Source organism: Cnephaeus nilssonii, assembly GCF_951640355.1.
Source record: "Cnephaeus nilssonii genome assembly, chromosome: 9".
NCBI classification, from domain to species: Eukaryota; Metazoa; Chordata; class Mammalia; order Chiroptera; family Vespertilionidae; genus Cnephaeus; species Cnephaeus nilssonii.
This window is the reverse complement of record NC_137080.1, coordinates 25,451,865-25,468,672: the sequence shown is the minus strand read 5'-3', so window position 1 is coordinate 25,468,672 and position 16,808 is coordinate 25,451,865. Positions and strand designations below refer to the sequence as shown.

Sequence of the window (16,808 nt, the reverse complement as noted above, 5' to 3'; positions counted from 1 at the left end):
ATAGTAAACTCCCAGAAAATGTTATTATTGTTACTTTCTCTGGATGGGAGAGCAATACAAATATGAATTTTTATTCTAAAATTATATATGTAGGCATTTTTGTCTGTACTATTCATTGGGATTAGAACCACAAACCCCTAAAATTTATTGAAAACTTTTTGCAGGTATAGTTTACATTGTCAAGGGCTGAGCAACCCCTACGTTATCCAGCAGGGGGAGCTATTTAACTGTCTTCTTTCTACCATAATCCATCATTTCGGGAATATGGCTAGGATGAATGCTTGCATTGTCTAAAATAACTTAATGATTTACAGATGGTATTCATATATAGAATTTGCTCCTCAAAAACATGAAAAGACCCCTTTCTGATCTTATTAAAGTGAGAAACCTATGTGAAAACTGTTACCATCATCAACCCTTATGTTTGGCTTACTATGTATAGGCATTATCCTGAGCAGGTTACATATATGTATTAGTTCTTTTAATACTCATTACAATACTATGGGGTGAGTACTATCCATTTTACATATGAGGAAACTGAGGCACAAAGAAATTAAGTGGACCAGTGTCACACAGATTGTATGAGAAATAATCAGAACTTGAGCTATATGGTTCTACAGTATGTGAGTCCTGTGTTATGTACATTATTGTTGGAACCTAAGCATGGTTGGTTTAGTCTCTTCCAGAAGTTCTAAATACTTTTCTTGCTTTCACCTCAGCATTAATGAGCTCTTTTCCTCAAATTCACTGAAATAACAAAGTTATATCTAGTCCAAAATTATTCAGAGATATTAAGATACCAACGAAACTTTCTTTTTATTTGAAACCACTTTTCTCATAGTCAGCATTCTATTTGTTTTGTAAGAATATGATTTGTCTTGCCCGGCCAGTGTTGTTCAGTGGTCAAGGCTTGCTTCCCAGTCAGCGTACATGCCAGGGTTGCAGGCTTGATCCCCAGTAGAGGGGGGCATGCAGGAGGCAGCCGGTGGATGATTCTCTTTCATCATTGATGTTGCTGTCTCTCTCCCTCTCCCTTCCTTTCTCTAAAATCAATACCAACATATTTTTAAAAAGAGAATATGATTTATCTCATAACTGAATTATAGACAGCTAACTAAATATTTTCATTACTTTTGAAAACCCTAAGAGCATATTTTCCTTACAAAATCGCCACTGTAAACAGTTAATTCTCGCCAAAATACCCCTTGTGCTATTCTTTGAAAGTGAAAAGATTTGCCTCTAATGAAAATATGTGAATTTGGTTTGTATAAATGAAGGCTGGGGAGTTATTTCATGTGGTTTCAGATACTTTCTGTGCTTTTTTTCATTTGTCCTAAAAAATTACCAGAGAACTGAGTTAGATAAGAGTATTGTGTCTATTGAGAGCACCTAACTGAAATACAGAGGACTCAATTTTAAACATCGGCATGTACTTTCCCACTTCTTTTCTATTAAATTAATAGGAAAAGTAAGGGATTCAGAAGAAATCTTTGGAGGTACAAGGTAAGATGTGACCCTCATTGGATGTTTTCATGATTTGCCCAACACCCAGACCTTGCTTCTCCTTTAGTGCCTCGTAAGCACTCCCAGCTGCCACCCACCCTCCCTGCCACACCCGAGGAGTCACGTGGTGAGGGAAGCAGAGCTAGGACACTGAGGTGGCGTTTTAGGTTCTGAGTGCCTATTGGCATGTGGTTTTTATTTGGAGAAACTTCAATAGTAAATGAAAAGAGTAGATAGAGTGGGGTTTGAATAGGTAGAGATCTGTGATAGGAAGGGGACTGAGGCAAACAAGACGAGAAGGTATCTGAGAAGCCCGATGAAGCGTTTCTGAGATAGAAGTGAACATCCTAGGATGTTACGTTCAGTGTGTTCACGCATCCAATGTCAACTGAGCTCCCTTAAGAGCCAGACACAGTGCTAGCCACCAGGGACACACAGACAAATAACAAGCGTGGCCTCGCTGCCGCAGAGCTGGCAGCCGGGTGGGAAAGGCGGGCCTGTGCGCAGACAAGAGTCCAAGGTACCAAGGTGGAGCCCAGGAGGAAGTGCCCTGGGCCTGCTCCAGGGTTCGCCAACCCGCGTTCACACGGGGTGCCGCGTGGGCCCACAGGTACAGTTCCAACACCCACCGCAAGCTGCCTGCAACTTAGAACGGTGTTGCTGAAAATCAGACCCTTATCCGACGTCAGGGGTTAAATAGTTAGCCAGTGCTGTGCAGATTAAAACGGGCACACGTCCAAGCAATGAGAATAATAATAATAATAATAATAATAATAATAATAAACATTTACAGTGAGAGGATTCTGGAAGAGGAGAATAAGGTCGCGGGGAAGCCCAGAGGCGCGCCTGGTTGCAGCGGGGACCTGGGCCTTCGGCCCCTCGGCCGGGCACGTCCAGGTGCGCCCCGGGCGGGGAAAGCGCACCCGCACGGGTGTAACCGGAGCCCGCCCCGCCTCTCCCGGTGCGGCCCCGCCCGCGCGACAGGTCCGGGCGGCGCGCTCCTCTGAGTCACCGGAATCCGGGTGGGGCCGGCGCCGCGCCCCCGCCGCCTCTTCCCTTTTGTCCGTCGGCCTGCGCTCGCGGGCCACTCTCCGCCGGCTCCGAGCCCCGCGCGCCCCGCTCCTTCGCGCCCCGCCGTCGAGATGCTGCGCTGCGGCCTGGCCTGCGAGCGCTGCAGGTGGATCCTGCCCCTGCTCCTGCTCAGCGCCATCGCCTTCGACATCATCGCGCTGGCCGGCCGCGGCTGGCTGCAGTCGAGCGACCACATCCAGACGTCCTCGCTGTGGTGGCGATGCTTCCACGAGGGCGGCGGCAGCGGGTCCGAGGCGGATGGCTGCCAGAGCCTCATGGAATACGGTGAGTGCCGCCGCCGCCGCCGCCGCCGGGAAGTCCTCCGGGTCGCGGCTGGGTGTGCGCCGGCGCAGTGGGAGTGCCCGGCCTTTGGAAGCCGCCCTTGGGGAAGGGACTGAACGGGGTTAGGAATAATGGGCGATTAAAAAAAAAAATCTGTTCCGAGTTTAGCTTCATGCCTCCGATCTGAGCAAGGAGCGGCACTGAGTGGCCCAAACCAGGCTCAACACTGGAAGGAAATGACCCCAGTTCAAACAGTGCTTTCTGGTAGGGTCTGTCGGTTCCGTGCAGAAGATGATTTCAATCATTTGAAAAGGCTCGATGAGTACATATAATGAACAAAGTCTATCTTTTTTGACACCTACTGAAATTTCCTCCCATTCCGCCTTCTCCTATGGTTCTGATGATTAAAATAGACGCATTTTAAATACCGGCCTTCCCTAAGGTTGGCGTAAAAGCTCTCTTGGTGAAAATTTCAGCTGCTAGGATTTCAGCTGATACTGTACTAGTATTTAGCGCCTCGGGCTAGTTCTTGTTACTTTTTGTCTTGGAGGAGGGGGGGGTGGTGTTTTTTCGGTTTAAGCACGGCCCTGCTGTTTAGAAAACTTTATTTGAATGTGATTTTTAAATCGAAAAAGCAAACACACTTCCACATCAGCGAAATGAAGCAGAGTTAACACATATGTATATAGAGTGTCCCCCCCCCCCAAATGTATACACACACACTTTGAATAAGTATAAAGGCAGTGTTTATTAAAATACATTGCATTTTAAAATGGAGCAATTGGCTGATAAAGTGTGTGTACATGTTTGGGGGGGGGGGGGAAACACTGTATATCGAAGACGGAGTAGTTTATTTTTCCCGCGTGGAGGGAGCCTCCGTGCTTAACTTGTTGCTAGAACAGACCCCAGAGGAGCCTGGTTTTGCCCGATGCTACGCCTGCTAACTGGTAGGTGTGAAGAACGGCCGGGTTTAAGCAGGAACATAATCAGAAGCTTAAAGCCAAATATTACTCACTGGGACCTTACCAACCAGGTTTAATAGTTTTAAACCGAGAAGGAGAAAGAAGGTCCCCTACCTTTTTTCATTTCCTTCTGGGACCAGAGACTTGACCGGCCCCCTCCTCCTCCCCAGCCCTCAATGGCCCAGAGCTTCCAACCAAACTGTTGGTTTCTGGGGCCTCTATCAGGGGCTTGGTGCTGATTCTTATGGACTGTGGGATTGTTTGCAAGTTCCCACCGTGGCCTTTTCTCTTCTCCAAAAGGAGGCATGGTCCTCATTGGCAGGTCATAAAAGGTAAAGACTGAAGGGAATTCCTGCTTTCCTTAAAGTGTGTTTTTCTTTTCTTAAAACACAAACAGCCGGCCTGCCAGCGTTTGTATTATTGAAAGTCTGTTAGGTTTTTAAAGAGAATTCATTTCTTTGAAATAATATATCTGTATCTTAAAATGCATTCGAATTCAGTAGCTTGTAGGGGACTTTAATAGGTCTGCTTAAATAGTTGTGTTTTTTAAACAGACCATGATAATCACTCCAAAGACTGATACAGACCCCAAAAATACTCAGCAATACTTTACCTGTGAGTTGGAAGTCAGTGCCCTGTGTGGATTGGGGTGCTGGAAGAACCCCATCCGCACTATTGCTGGGACGTGACCTGACCTGCCAGGCTTTGCCTGTGATCACAGCCCTCCTGAGAAACACACCCAATGCAGTTTTTCTTTCCTTTAAATTGAATTGCACACTTTGTTTTTTATTGAATATATTGGGGTGACATTAGTTAATATAATTACATAGGTTTCAGGTGTACAATTCTATAATACGTCATCTGCTTATAGTGTGTTCACCCCAAGACAGGTCTCCTTCCTTTTTTTCTTGACTTGCGGGATGAGCTCACTTTCCTAGGGTGTGGCGCTTTGAACCTCAGGTTGATAGACTGCTTTGTATTTGAAAGGGAGTAAGCAGGTTTTGTTTCTTAGTTTAATTTTTTTTTAATTAGACAGAAGTCTAAAGCATTAACTCTTGATTGTAGAGAAAATATTGATCCGGTGTATATAGATCAATTTAAAAGTGAAACTGGTTTTTGGAAAGTTCAGTTTTCCAAGTGAGTCTTAAATCTATTGCTGTAGATTAGGTGACTATGGGAAGGAGAAAATAGGTAGGAATTCACCAGGAGAGGTCCGTTTTGGGCTGTTGTAGTCAAAGATGAGTGGGAGGGAGTGTTGATTATACTTCTGCTCCACTTTCTGGCAAGGACTGTTCATTAGTTTTGTCTCACAGATGCAGCCATTGTGCCTGCATTGTAGGGCGATAATTTAGGCATCTGTGAACCCTGGAGATTTTCAGATAGCCTTAATAAGGTCTTGCTGAAAACAGTGTGTTTATACTACTTTATCTAAAATGTAGTAAGCAGTTTACACACACTCCCACCTATGAATAAACACCATAAGGACTAAGGTTGATGACTAATTAAAATGGTATCTCAATATAAAGAATTGAGTAGGTACATCCATTTTTTTAAAAAAAAAACACTTCTTGATCTATACTAGAAAATAAAATTTGTGTTTACCACTGAAACTAATAAGTTTACCTTTTTATTATAAAGTGCTTGACCATCTCATTGATATTCATAATGTTTATTTTTAAATTTTTATATATTGATTTGAGAGAAAGAGAAACTGATTTGTTGTTCCACTTATTTATGCATTCATTGGTTGATTCTTATATGTGCCCTCGACCGAGAATCAAACCCACAACCTTGGTATATCGGAACAATGCTCTAACCAACTGAGCTAACCCGGCCAGGACCATAATATTAATACATTAATTTTGGTATTAAAGACAGGTTATTCTTGGCAAGTATTGGCATTAATACTAAATAATACAGACTTTTTAAATAGAGAGCTATGTAGTTCCTTAATATTATGTAAAAAGCAGAATATTATACTCTTCTCCATTATTAACAGTTTCTTAAGAATTTCAGATTACCATATTACCTCATTTTTCCTATAAATGAACCAAATTATATGCTGAGTATGTTCTTTTCGTGATAGTAACAACTAAATAAAAACCCAGCTTTACAGATACTTGTTTGAATTTTTAAAAACTCATGGTTTATATTTCTCAAAACCAGAAAAGAATATCTAGATTTAAACATTGAAATGATCATTCTTATTTCATCTATAAATAAAATGCAAAATTATATTTGAGTGCATATTCACACATGCTATTTTTGCACTACTGGTACCTTCTTTTTCAGTTTTAAGAAAAAAATACCTCAGGAGGATATTTTAAGCATGTGGTGTAGATTTCAAATCTCAAGCAAGCTCCAGCTTGTCAGGGTGGAGAAGAATAGAGAGGAATGTGTACACCAAGAAAGAAAGTGGGGAGTCGGTGCTGAAGAGCATTTTCCTTGGTCTGGACAGAAGTGCAGAGCCTCATTTTTACAAAGACGCCCTTTGATACCACAGAACGCACTGAATGTTTTTATTTTGTTGTGTGTTTTGTTCTTTTTAAAACATGACATCATTCTTGGGTAAGTCAAAGAATCAGAGTATTATCTGAAACATTTTTAGATCATTTAGCCCTATGATTCTTAAATGTACAGGAAATGAGAAAAACAAGTATGAAACTAATAGGTTTACATCAGGCTAAATTCAACTTAAGGGACTGCATTTTGAGATGATGCTCTTGTGGCTTTTGGTAGGGGCAAGGTGAAATATTAAAACGTTCTTAATTTTATGAAATTGGGCGTTAGTAGATAGATTACTCTTTGCGGGCATGTGTTTATATCCTTACCTGGCAAAATAAAATAATTTGGCCACTCTCAATTGATTTTCATAGTTTAAAAAAATATGTATATTGATTTTTACAATCGTGAAGTCTAGGAACCAGTGATCTAGCCCAGTGCACTTCACATTTGCTGCATGTAACATTAACCACCCGAGAGCCTCCCTCCCTCGTTAGTGACTGGACTTGTCTTCTCCCTGTAAACAGAAGACTCCTAGACGAGTAGAATTAGAAGGGAATAAGAGTACACCTATCCGAGCTTTCTCCAAGCGCTCTCATCAACACCACCCATGACCCATCTGAGCTTCTTCCCTTTGTTCAGCAACTTAATTCAGTTCTCTTGTTGATGCTATTTGTTTAAAAGCACTTCTCTTCTACCCACAGAGCTGAAATGTGCTTCCCTGTAAATTCTACTCTGTGGCCTTCTTCTATCTGACAGACTTACTTGTATGTAAGGGTAGATCCTAAATTCGCTGCTGTTTATCTTGTGTGAATTCCGGATACAATTCCTTGCTTTTGCATCTTCCTGTGTAGGAAGCTTTCACCATTCTGCCTTTAAAAGACCATGAAAGGGTAAAGTACTCTATCTAGCTCTGTGAAAACACCGTGGTAAGTAGTTACCATCTGGCTCTGCTGCAGGAGAAATGCAGAGCATGTTAGGAATCTCACACCAACTGTGGACCTCGCCTGGGTGACCCTGTCATTCCTCCTTTAAAGCCACTCCTTCTGCCTTCCAAAACCTGCAAAATTGCTTCTTCCTATGCTGATTGTTTTGGAGGCCTGTTTGGTGTTGTCCTGTAATATTTGCTACTCACAGTGTCGAGCGAAGAACAGCAGTATCAGCGTTATCTGGAGGTTATTGGACACGCAGTGACTCAGGCCCCACCTACTGAATTGGAATCTGTATTTGAACAAGAATCCCCAGGTGTTTCCTAAGCACTGTTAAGTTTCAGAAGCACTGGCCTGTATTCCTTCAGATTGCTTCCTCATTGAACATGCAACAGTCTTTTTGAATATGCCATCCACCCATGCTTATATTTATTTATAGATAGGATCTTTTATTTTTTTAATTATGATTTTATCCAGTTTTCAGTTGTGCTTGTATATCATCTAAAGAACCTATAGAAACAACACGAAGAGATCTGACAACATTCGGATTCAGTAGGTGGGGCCTTTGATATTAACAAATGAATCCTTTGTTCTGGAAAGGGAACCTACTCTAGCTGGGTAACAGGTTGGTGTCTGCAGGGCGCTGAATAAGGGGCTAGACTACAGACTGTTTTGGTTAATGTGTAGTGTCCACATGTAAAACTACTGAAGAATGCAGAAAACCATTAAAAGAAATACTAACTTCAAGGGAAAAATTAGTGAGTCTCTAAAATATTGCCAACAATATTAAAAATATCAGCAATGTTCTCCTTGTCTTAAAATAAAAGTTTATTTTTTTTTATTTTCACAAACTTCAGTTTGATTTATGATTTCTAGCTTGACATTCAAGGTATTTATTTTTACTTTGTTTGCTCTTTTCTTATCAGTTGACCTTACTGATCTTTTCCTAGTCCCATTTGCCTTGTAACATTGTGTTTTCGCATGTAATCTCTGGGAAAAGATATAGCATTCATTTTCATGCAAAAAACGAAAAAACGTTTCCTAGGAAAAGCTCAGAGTTTCTTTAGTGACCATAGAATCATTTCCATGTTGTTGATTTAATGTTGAATCTTTGCAAGCCAGACAAAAATTTGATAAGCCATTCTTCATCTAAATGGATCGTTAATAAATCCTGTTTAAAATAGGATTTATAATGCTACTGGTTTCTTTGATAATATGAACTTCTCCAAGTGGTATCTAGAAGATACACTTATGATATAATAGATTATGTATATAAAACACCAGATGTATTTTCCCTTAAGGGTACAAAACAAATAAACAAAAAGCTTTCCTACTGGAAACTGTTTACCTGGAGTATTGTATGCTTTTGTGTCCTCAATTCAGAGAAGAATAATTGACAATGAGAGTCCTGCCTGACTCCTTATACACACACACACACACACACACACACACACACACACACACAATTAGGAAAGGCAATAACATTTAAAGTGCATACAGTAATAATGTCTTCAGAATCGATCAAGATGGACTGTCTGCCTTTGAAGAACTGAGAACCAGCTGTTGAATCATAGACAAATTAACTTTAGGACAAGTTTTAAAAGGGTTGGTAAATATGGTATAGTGACCATTATACACTACAAAAATGTAAATACTTCCCAAAAGAGTTGGGTAACTGTAGATATGAGGCTCATTCTGGGTAATTGAGACCAAAAGTACTTATGGTACAAGTTTTTGAAATAAATGTCATGGGGAATTGCCATGTCCTAAGTATTCATAACAATCGGTCTCCTTTTAGGACAGATTATTGGCCTGGGAGGACCTTGCTCACATCTGGTAGGATCCATCTCATCATTTTACAGCAAAATAGTCATTGACATGAGAAGGCAGTTTGCCTTACTTGTCATTCATCAGTCAGAATAGAATCTTTAAAACCATGCCAAGATTTCTGTCTTAAGTGATAGTTAAGTGAGTCATTGTGGGCGTTTCCATCGGCAGGAGCAGGTTTTACAGGTCTACTGCCAAGGCAGCCTTTGTCAAAACAGAATGTCCTTGATTTTCCATTTTGATGATTCAGCATTGTAAATAAGCAAGACATTAACTGAGTTGTTTTAACATAACATAGGAAACGTTCTTAAAATGCTCTGTGTTTATACTTATGTTCACAGATTACATTCAGATTCCTGGGCACTAGGCCTCAAGCTCTGATTCAGTATTTCTGGAGGGAGGTGCGGGAACCTGTATTTCTGATAAGCTCCCCTGATGATTTTGACTCGGTGGTGTGTGGACTAGACTTTGAGATGACCCGATTATTAATGCTCTTCTCAAAGCATGGTTCCTCTTCTGTTGAAAGTTACCTTGCTTGAAGAACAAAGCAAAAGTGAGAAAAGAGACTTACTCAATTCCATTTTTTTTTTTTACTTTATTCATTTCTATTTTAAAAGAAAACATTTCTATTTTACTTTCCCCCCAAATATCTCATTGATCTCACAGGAAGAGGAAGGAGACTTGGAGGGAATAAAAAGTGTAAAGATAAAACTAGGCCCACTCATGTACTCTCTCAGGCCCATCTAGACCACTGTGCTAAGGGGTAGTTTGTATAAACACATGGTATTTGAGCATATAAAAGTGTGTCTTCTCCTTCATTATCTGGGTCCCAGTCATTCATGAATCCAGAGGAAGATCTAGAGGCCACGTGGGGCCCACTCAAGGGAATAGGAGAACTTAGCTCGGGTTTGTCTGTAACAGATGGAGATATGACAATTCTGTGGGGGACTGAGGAATAGCCTTTATGTGACAGTGCGGAACCGTGTGAATGTAGAATGAAATGAAAACTTGAGTTCCTGGAGAGACATCAGGAATACAGGAGGAACTTTCTGAGCTATGTGACTTTTCACACACACGCTCTCATCCTTACAATAATCTTGAAAGAAGGTATTTTTAGCCTTGGGCAGCCGATGCGCAGAGTGACAGTGGCTTATAGGTGGCAGAGGCAGTGTATATGTGAGACCCAGTTCTGTCTCCAAAGCCCTTGCTCTTTCTGCTATCCCACCCACATCTTTAACTTTGACCAGTCAAATGACCGAGAATGAAGTGAGGATGAACTTGTCAGCCGAGCTGTACTGCAGCTGGAGTAAAACCAGGGCAGAGGTGCACACGACTCTTCTTTTCAAATGCCACAAAGAGTAATCGGTGAAGAATGCATGTTCGTCCATTAATGAATGAATGGATAACCAACCTGTGGGATAGCCATACAATAGAATATATTTTGGCTATAAAAAAGGAATGAAGTACTAATGTGTGCTACAACATAGATGCACCTTGAATACATTATTCTAAATGAGAGAAGGCAGTCAAAACAGCTGCATAGTGTATGATCCCATTTATCTGAAATGTCCACAATAGGCAAATTTATAGAGACAGAAAGTAGATTAGTGGTTGCCAGAAGCTGCAGGAAGGGGGAATGGAAGGACATGGAATTTCTTTTTGGGGTGATAAAAATGTTGGAATTGTAAGTGGTGATGGTTGCACAACCCTGTGAATATAAAAACCACTGAATTGTATACTTGAAAAGGGTGAATTTTATGGTGTGTAAATTATAGCTTTAAAAAACATTATGTTTTCGATTCAGGCAGGCTCTGAATCAAACTCTGCCTACATCACTGGCTGTGTGGCTATAGCAGGCTATTTGAACTCTCGAAGCCTTAGTATATAGCTTCATTTCTAAAGAAATTGTATGAGTATGAACCCTAAAAAGTTATTGTGAGGATTCAGTGAGCTGAATATGTCCAGTTCCTAACCCAGTGCCTGGCACAGAGCAATTACTTCTAAAATGTTAGTTATTACCATTAGAGAGAAGGTTGTGTGTGAAGAAATCTTAAAAACCAGAGCAGGTTGAACAGCAAGAATACTGGCTGGAACCACGAGCCTGGGTTCACGGCTCTCCACTTCCACGGGCTGGAGGGTAGCATGACACGGGGGTGGAGGAGCCCCTGCAGATTTCCACACTCAGAGCTCATTTTAGGGCCAACATCGATGGTTAAGAACTCTTGTGCAGTAAGAGTTAAATTCTGGATACTCCAGCATTAAAATTTAGGCAAAAATATAGAAATACTGTGCTTAACCGTGTTATTTTTTAAAAAAAAATCACAGCTACTTTACAATTAAATTGTTTTAGTTCACATCTCTGCCTACTCATAAGTTTATGTTTTCAAAGATTATTTTTGCACGGAACCAAGTATTGATATGAAACAAAGATCCTTTAAGAGCTGTTGGAAACATTTCCTACAGAGATGGTACTTTGGATTGTTCAGTACCCAAAACGCTGCTTATTATGGTCGTGTTGTGCTAGAACTTGAGTGAACCTTTTAAATCTGCTAGTTTCTATGGCCAGTTTATTAAACAAGAGATAATTTCATGCAATTTAACTTTCATCTCAGAGATAGAAACACTTGTCCTAAAAACGAAGGGACGAGGCGTTATTGCGTATCAGGGTATTAGTGTCCTACATACGGGTTGCCTAATTCCCCCCCTGAGGCATGGAGACGCTTGAGTCTTGTCAAAAGAAAAACTGTTCTTCCATCCAAATGTAATTAGTAGAAAGAAAAAACACTGCTACCCATACGTTGCTAAGTGGCTGTGGAATTTGGCACATCTGTCTGTTGATCATTGTTTCCTTCCGCCCGCAGCATGGGGAAGGGCAGCCGCTGCCACGCTCTTCTGCGGCTTCATCATCCTGTGCATCTGCTTCATCCTCTCCTTCTTTGCCCTCTGCGGACCCCAAATGCTCGTCTTCCTGAGAGTGATCGGAGGCCTCCTGGCCCTGGCCGGTAAGTGTGTCAGCAGTTCTTCATTCCACCTTCCCTGGACATGGTGCAGGTGCCCGGTCCGCAAAGAAGATCCCTGACAATTGCAGTTCCTGACCTGTTCTCAGGAAATGTGTCACCAAGGGCACAAGTCACGGAGGAGAGAGGTGTTTTAAGATCTAGAGCCCTTGGCAACCAATCGATGTGTCTCTTTCACATTGATGTTTCTCTCTCTCTCTCTCTCTCTCTCTCTCTCTCTCTCTCTCTCTCTCTCTCTCTCTCTCTCTCTCTCTTTCTCTGTCTCTCCCCCTCCTTTCCACTCTCTCTAAAAACCAGTGGAAAAGTATCCTTGGGTGAGGATTAACAACAAAAACCAGAAGAGCTAGAGCTCTTCTGTGTCCCACCTGGTCCTCTTTGCTCCCCTTCCAAATGAGCAAGGTTGTCATTCTGTATACCAGGGGTGGGAACCTTTTTTCTGCCAAGGGCCATTTGGATATGTATAACATCACTCATGGGCCATACAAAATTATCAACTTAAAAATTAGCCTGCTGTATTTGGTCCAACATTTAATTAACTCACCCCTAATGCCTTGGCAGGGCCAGATCAAATGATTTGGTGGGCCTTATAAGGCCCTCAGGCTGGACATTCCCCACCCCTACTGTATACCATCTCTTGTAGGTGACGCCATGTCCAGTGGCACCCCTACCCTGAGGGATCGGGGCTGAGTCAGCCCTGCAAGGGCAGTGTCTCCGCCGTGGGCCCAGTGCCCGCCTTCTGGGAGCCCCGTGCTGGGGGGCGGTAATGTCCTTGAGCCATTTTACTTATTGAAGGAGTTTTGTGTCTTATGATGCGGAGGGTCGTGAAAGGGTTTTCTGTAGTGGGATGGGGGACCTGGAAGAGGCCAGCCCTGTAATTGCCTCGTCACCAGTGCTGGGGAACCAGACATTTAGTTATGCAGGTGGTTGGGGCTCAGAGTAAATGTTAATTCATGGAATATAACAACTAGGACTCTGGGAGCAAGAATAATTTGAAATTTTAGGAAGGCACCTGGCCCTAGGGAAGTCTGTCAAAGGGGCAGGACCCCAGCCACAGACTGGATTTAGATGCAAAACTGGATTTCCTGAGGAGGGGAAAGGAGAAGGAGCTGATGATGGCAAAGCGAGGCCACAGGTCATTTCTCAAGGTAACTTAGGCTCCTGGGAGCAAAGCAGAAGTCCAGCGACAGACCTGGAGTACAAACACAAAGTGAGCAGAAGGCCTTGGACACAGGTCAGAAGCCTTGAGTCTGAAGGGGTCCATGAGATCAAGCATGAGCCCAGAGGGAGACCACTTTGTGCTGGGTTCCCACAGAGCCCCGGGCAGGACCAACGGCCCTGGCTGAGAGGCAGGGGGTGGCCTCAGGGAACTGGCCCATGCAGGCTCTGCCCTCACCTGCATATTTAAAAATTCCTCTTGATTAGAGATAAAGTTTATTCTAGTGTTCCTCATGCTTGAAAGTTTGCTTTTGGAATAATATTTTAAAATCAGAAATTACTTGGAATCACCAAAGATAAGAGGAACCTTGTCAAATCCCACCTCTGCTTCTATTTGGCTTTTTGCACTTCAAATTGTTTTTTAAATATTTTTAAGTACTGAAGCAGAACTAAAATCTGCTCATACCCTTTGACTTGGCAATGTACATATGAAATATTAAGTCAATAAAATGCAGAACATGGCACAGAATGGATATACTCATTATAGCTTTACTAGAGGCCCGATGCATGAAAATTCGTGCAAGAGTAGTCCTTCCTTCCCCCAGCTGCCAGCACCAGCTTATCTCCGGCACCCGGGACCCAGACTTCCCTCCTCCAGCACCGGCAGGCACCCGGATGCCACCTGGAACGATGCCCGATCTAATTAGCATATTATCCTTTTATTATTATAGATAGAAGTATGCATGTTCACTGGAAAAAACTATAAAAGAAGGTTATGTTCTTTCTACTTTTGCATTGCTTAAGATGTTAATATGATTAGTAATGATTGTATTAATGTGACTCTTATGCTGAAAAGATTAGAAATTGACACGTTTCTTTTTTATTTCCTCTCTTACACTTCCCCAAAGCCCGTCTTTCATTTCTGCTCCCTGAGCCTGAAATGCTCTTCGCCCTCCATCTCTCCATTTCTGTTATTCTTTAGATTCTCACTTCCTTTTCTGGTGATTCTCTGCATTGATCATTTGCATCATTGGTTCGTCATTTCATTTAGGCATTCATTTACTGAAGGACTATTCCAACGGTATCTTTTGAACAGAGTGATGTGTGTGTGTGCATGCACGTGTGTGTATGTGTATATATACATTATTTTTGCTAACACTGAAAATATTAACTATGTCTTTGGCACAGGAAATACAAAGGTGATAAAAATACTCTTCCTTACTATCCTGCTTTCTATTATATGCCACAGTTCGGGCTTTTTACTTCAGTGTATAATACTTGCACCTGAACTGCAGAGTGATTCTCTAGTTGTCTCCTGTCCGTATTTCTTTTCTCTCTCTTTTTTTTTTAGTATATTTTATTGATTTTTTTACAGAGAGGAAGGGAGAGGGATAGAGAGTTAGAAACATTGATGAGAGAGAAACATCGATCAGCTGCCTCCTGCACACGCCCTACTGGGGATGTGCCCGCAACCAAGGTACATGCCCTTGACCGGAATCGAACCTGGGACCTTTCAGTCTGCAGGCCGATGCTCTATCCACTGAGCCAAACCGGTTTCGGCTGTCCGTATTTCTTATATTCAGTATTCTGCTCAATGCCAGCTCTCTTAGATACACAATTTTTAAAATCTTTTTTGGCTCACGATTAACTAGATACCCCAGCCCATTTCATTAGCATCATTTAGGTGGATTTAATACTTATTTAAAAGCAAAAACACTGGGAGAGAGAGTTAATCTATTGTTGCAATTTATTCATTCATTCGTGCATGCATGCATTCACACTTTGGGATTTTTTTTTCCCCTTTCCTTTAGCTGTGTTCCAGATCATCTCCCTGGTAATTTACCCCGTGAGGTACACCCAGACCTTCACCCTTCATCTCAACCCCGCTGTCTATTACTTCTATAACTGGGCCTACGGCTTTGGGTGGGCGGCCACGATTATCCTGATCGGCTGTTCCTTCTTCTTCTGCTGCCTCCCCAACTACGAAGACGACCTCCTGGGCAATGCCAAGCCCCGATACTTCTACTCCTCTGCCTAAGGTGGGGACGGATTCCTGCTGCCAGGATGGATTCCAGAAGAAGAAACTGTTTTTCCCAGAATACTTGGAACCTATTTGGCAGGGAGGAGAGCAGGGCACTGTTCATATCATTAGACTAGTCAAAGCGCTAAAATAATGTGCGAGAAACTATTTCTTAAATGGTGTTATAGTTTCATATTCGTCTTTTATATATATTTTATAGAGTGAAACAAAACTTACTTCTTTTAATGAATTACCTGTAATATGCCAATATTTTCTTAATATCTGTCCATACAATTTATACTGCATTTGTAAAAGAATATGAATGTGAAACTTACCATTTTATAAGGTAAAAATAAGAAGGCTTAAAAGATTTAAGTAATCTGATCAAGTGTCTGTTTTTCCCAGATTACACTAGGTCTATTAAGGGAAAAGAAGAGGGAAATATTGGTAAAAAATTGTCAGGGACCAAATATTCTAAAAGAAATGTAAAAGATAAATATTTTTCCAGCCTTCCGCTAGTTAAGGAAGGCAAAAGAGTTTCCTAAATGCGTATCATTTGTGAGAATTTCTAATTCACATCCTGAGTAATAGATTTTTTGCTAAGCTTCACATTAACTTGATATGTCATTTAGGACAGTATTCTTTCATGGCCAAAACCTGTTGCAGTAGTAAGGTCTTCTATGCAAGGAAATGCTAAGATGAAAATTTCTCTTTAAAAGTGGTTTGTAGGGGTGGGGTGTGGGAAAATGATATGTTAATCTGTACTGTTTTGTGTCTATATGTTAAAGACCAGAGTAGATTGCGTTGAAAGATGGGCTGGGTCTAAGTCATCGTGACTGACAGATATCATTAGGTTGTGTAGCAAAGCATTAGGAAGGCCGTTCCTCTCACAAAAGAAACATTAAAACAACCTTGGGAGAAGAAATGACTTGAATTTCTCATCTCAGTTGAGCAGGCTCTACCCATATAGACACAGCTTCTGATAGATTGTAACTGTAAGTAAAAACTTAAATATAGTAAAAAACCTGGTCTTCTTTGGTAAACTGATTTAAAATATCTGGTATAAAGCATGCAACAGGAGAATTCAGGGATATGAGATCTCTGAATGGGAAATATATGATATATCACATGGGTTATTATTTTTTTTACCATTTGTACTTACATAACAAAAACCAATTCATTTGATATATCAAATTATTATTTTGTAAATTGCAGGATAAGCAATTACAGTTTTTATTATGAATTTTTCCCAATAAACCAGATATTCTAATCTTGTTTCTAGTTTGCAGTTTTTTTAAACATTTTTCTTCAAATCTGGGGAAGGGAATTTTTAAAAAAATACTTTGAGTTGAGGTAGTAAGAATCTATAATAATAAAAGCATAATATGCTAATTAGACCAGACGTCCTTCCGGACGACCTTCTGGACCTTCCGGATGAAGCCGGGGCTGTGAGGGAAGCCCGGGTCCTGGGTGCCAGAGGGAAACCGGTGCTGGCAGCTGAGGGAAGGAAGGCCTACCCTTGCACGAATTTCGTGCATCA

General features: G+C 41.5%; 1 protein-coding gene across 1 annotated transcript; it reads left to right on the top strand.

Annotated features, from left to right (window-relative positions):
• Window positions 1-2,534: 2,534 nt before the first annotated feature.
• PERP (p53 apoptosis effector related to PMP22) lies at window positions 2,535-16,543 on the top strand. Its single transcript, XM_079780721.1, has 3 exons — window positions 2,535-2,859; window positions 11,938-12,078; window positions 15,060-16,543. Exons 1-3 carry the CDS (start codon window positions 2,646-2,648, stop codon window positions 15,284-15,286), a joined length of 582 nt encoding a protein of 193 aa, XP_079636847.1. The 5' UTR covers window positions 2,535-2,645; the 3' UTR covers window positions 15,287-16,543.
• Window positions 16,544-16,808: the final 265 nt, after the last annotated feature.

Coding starts and splice junctions, on each gene's coding strand:
- PERP (XM_079780721.1), top strand. CDS start 2,646: ATGCTGCGCTGCGGCCTGGCCTGCGAGCGCTGCAGGTGGATCCTGCCC. Junction 2,860..11,937: donor CCAGAGCCTCATGGAATACG/GTGAGTGCCGCC, acceptor TTCCGCCCGCAG/CATGGGGAAGGGCAGCCGCT. Junction 12,079..15,059: donor AGGCCTCCTGGCCCTGGCCG/GTAAGTGTGTCA, acceptor CCTTTCCTTTAG/CTGTGTTCCAGATCATCTCC.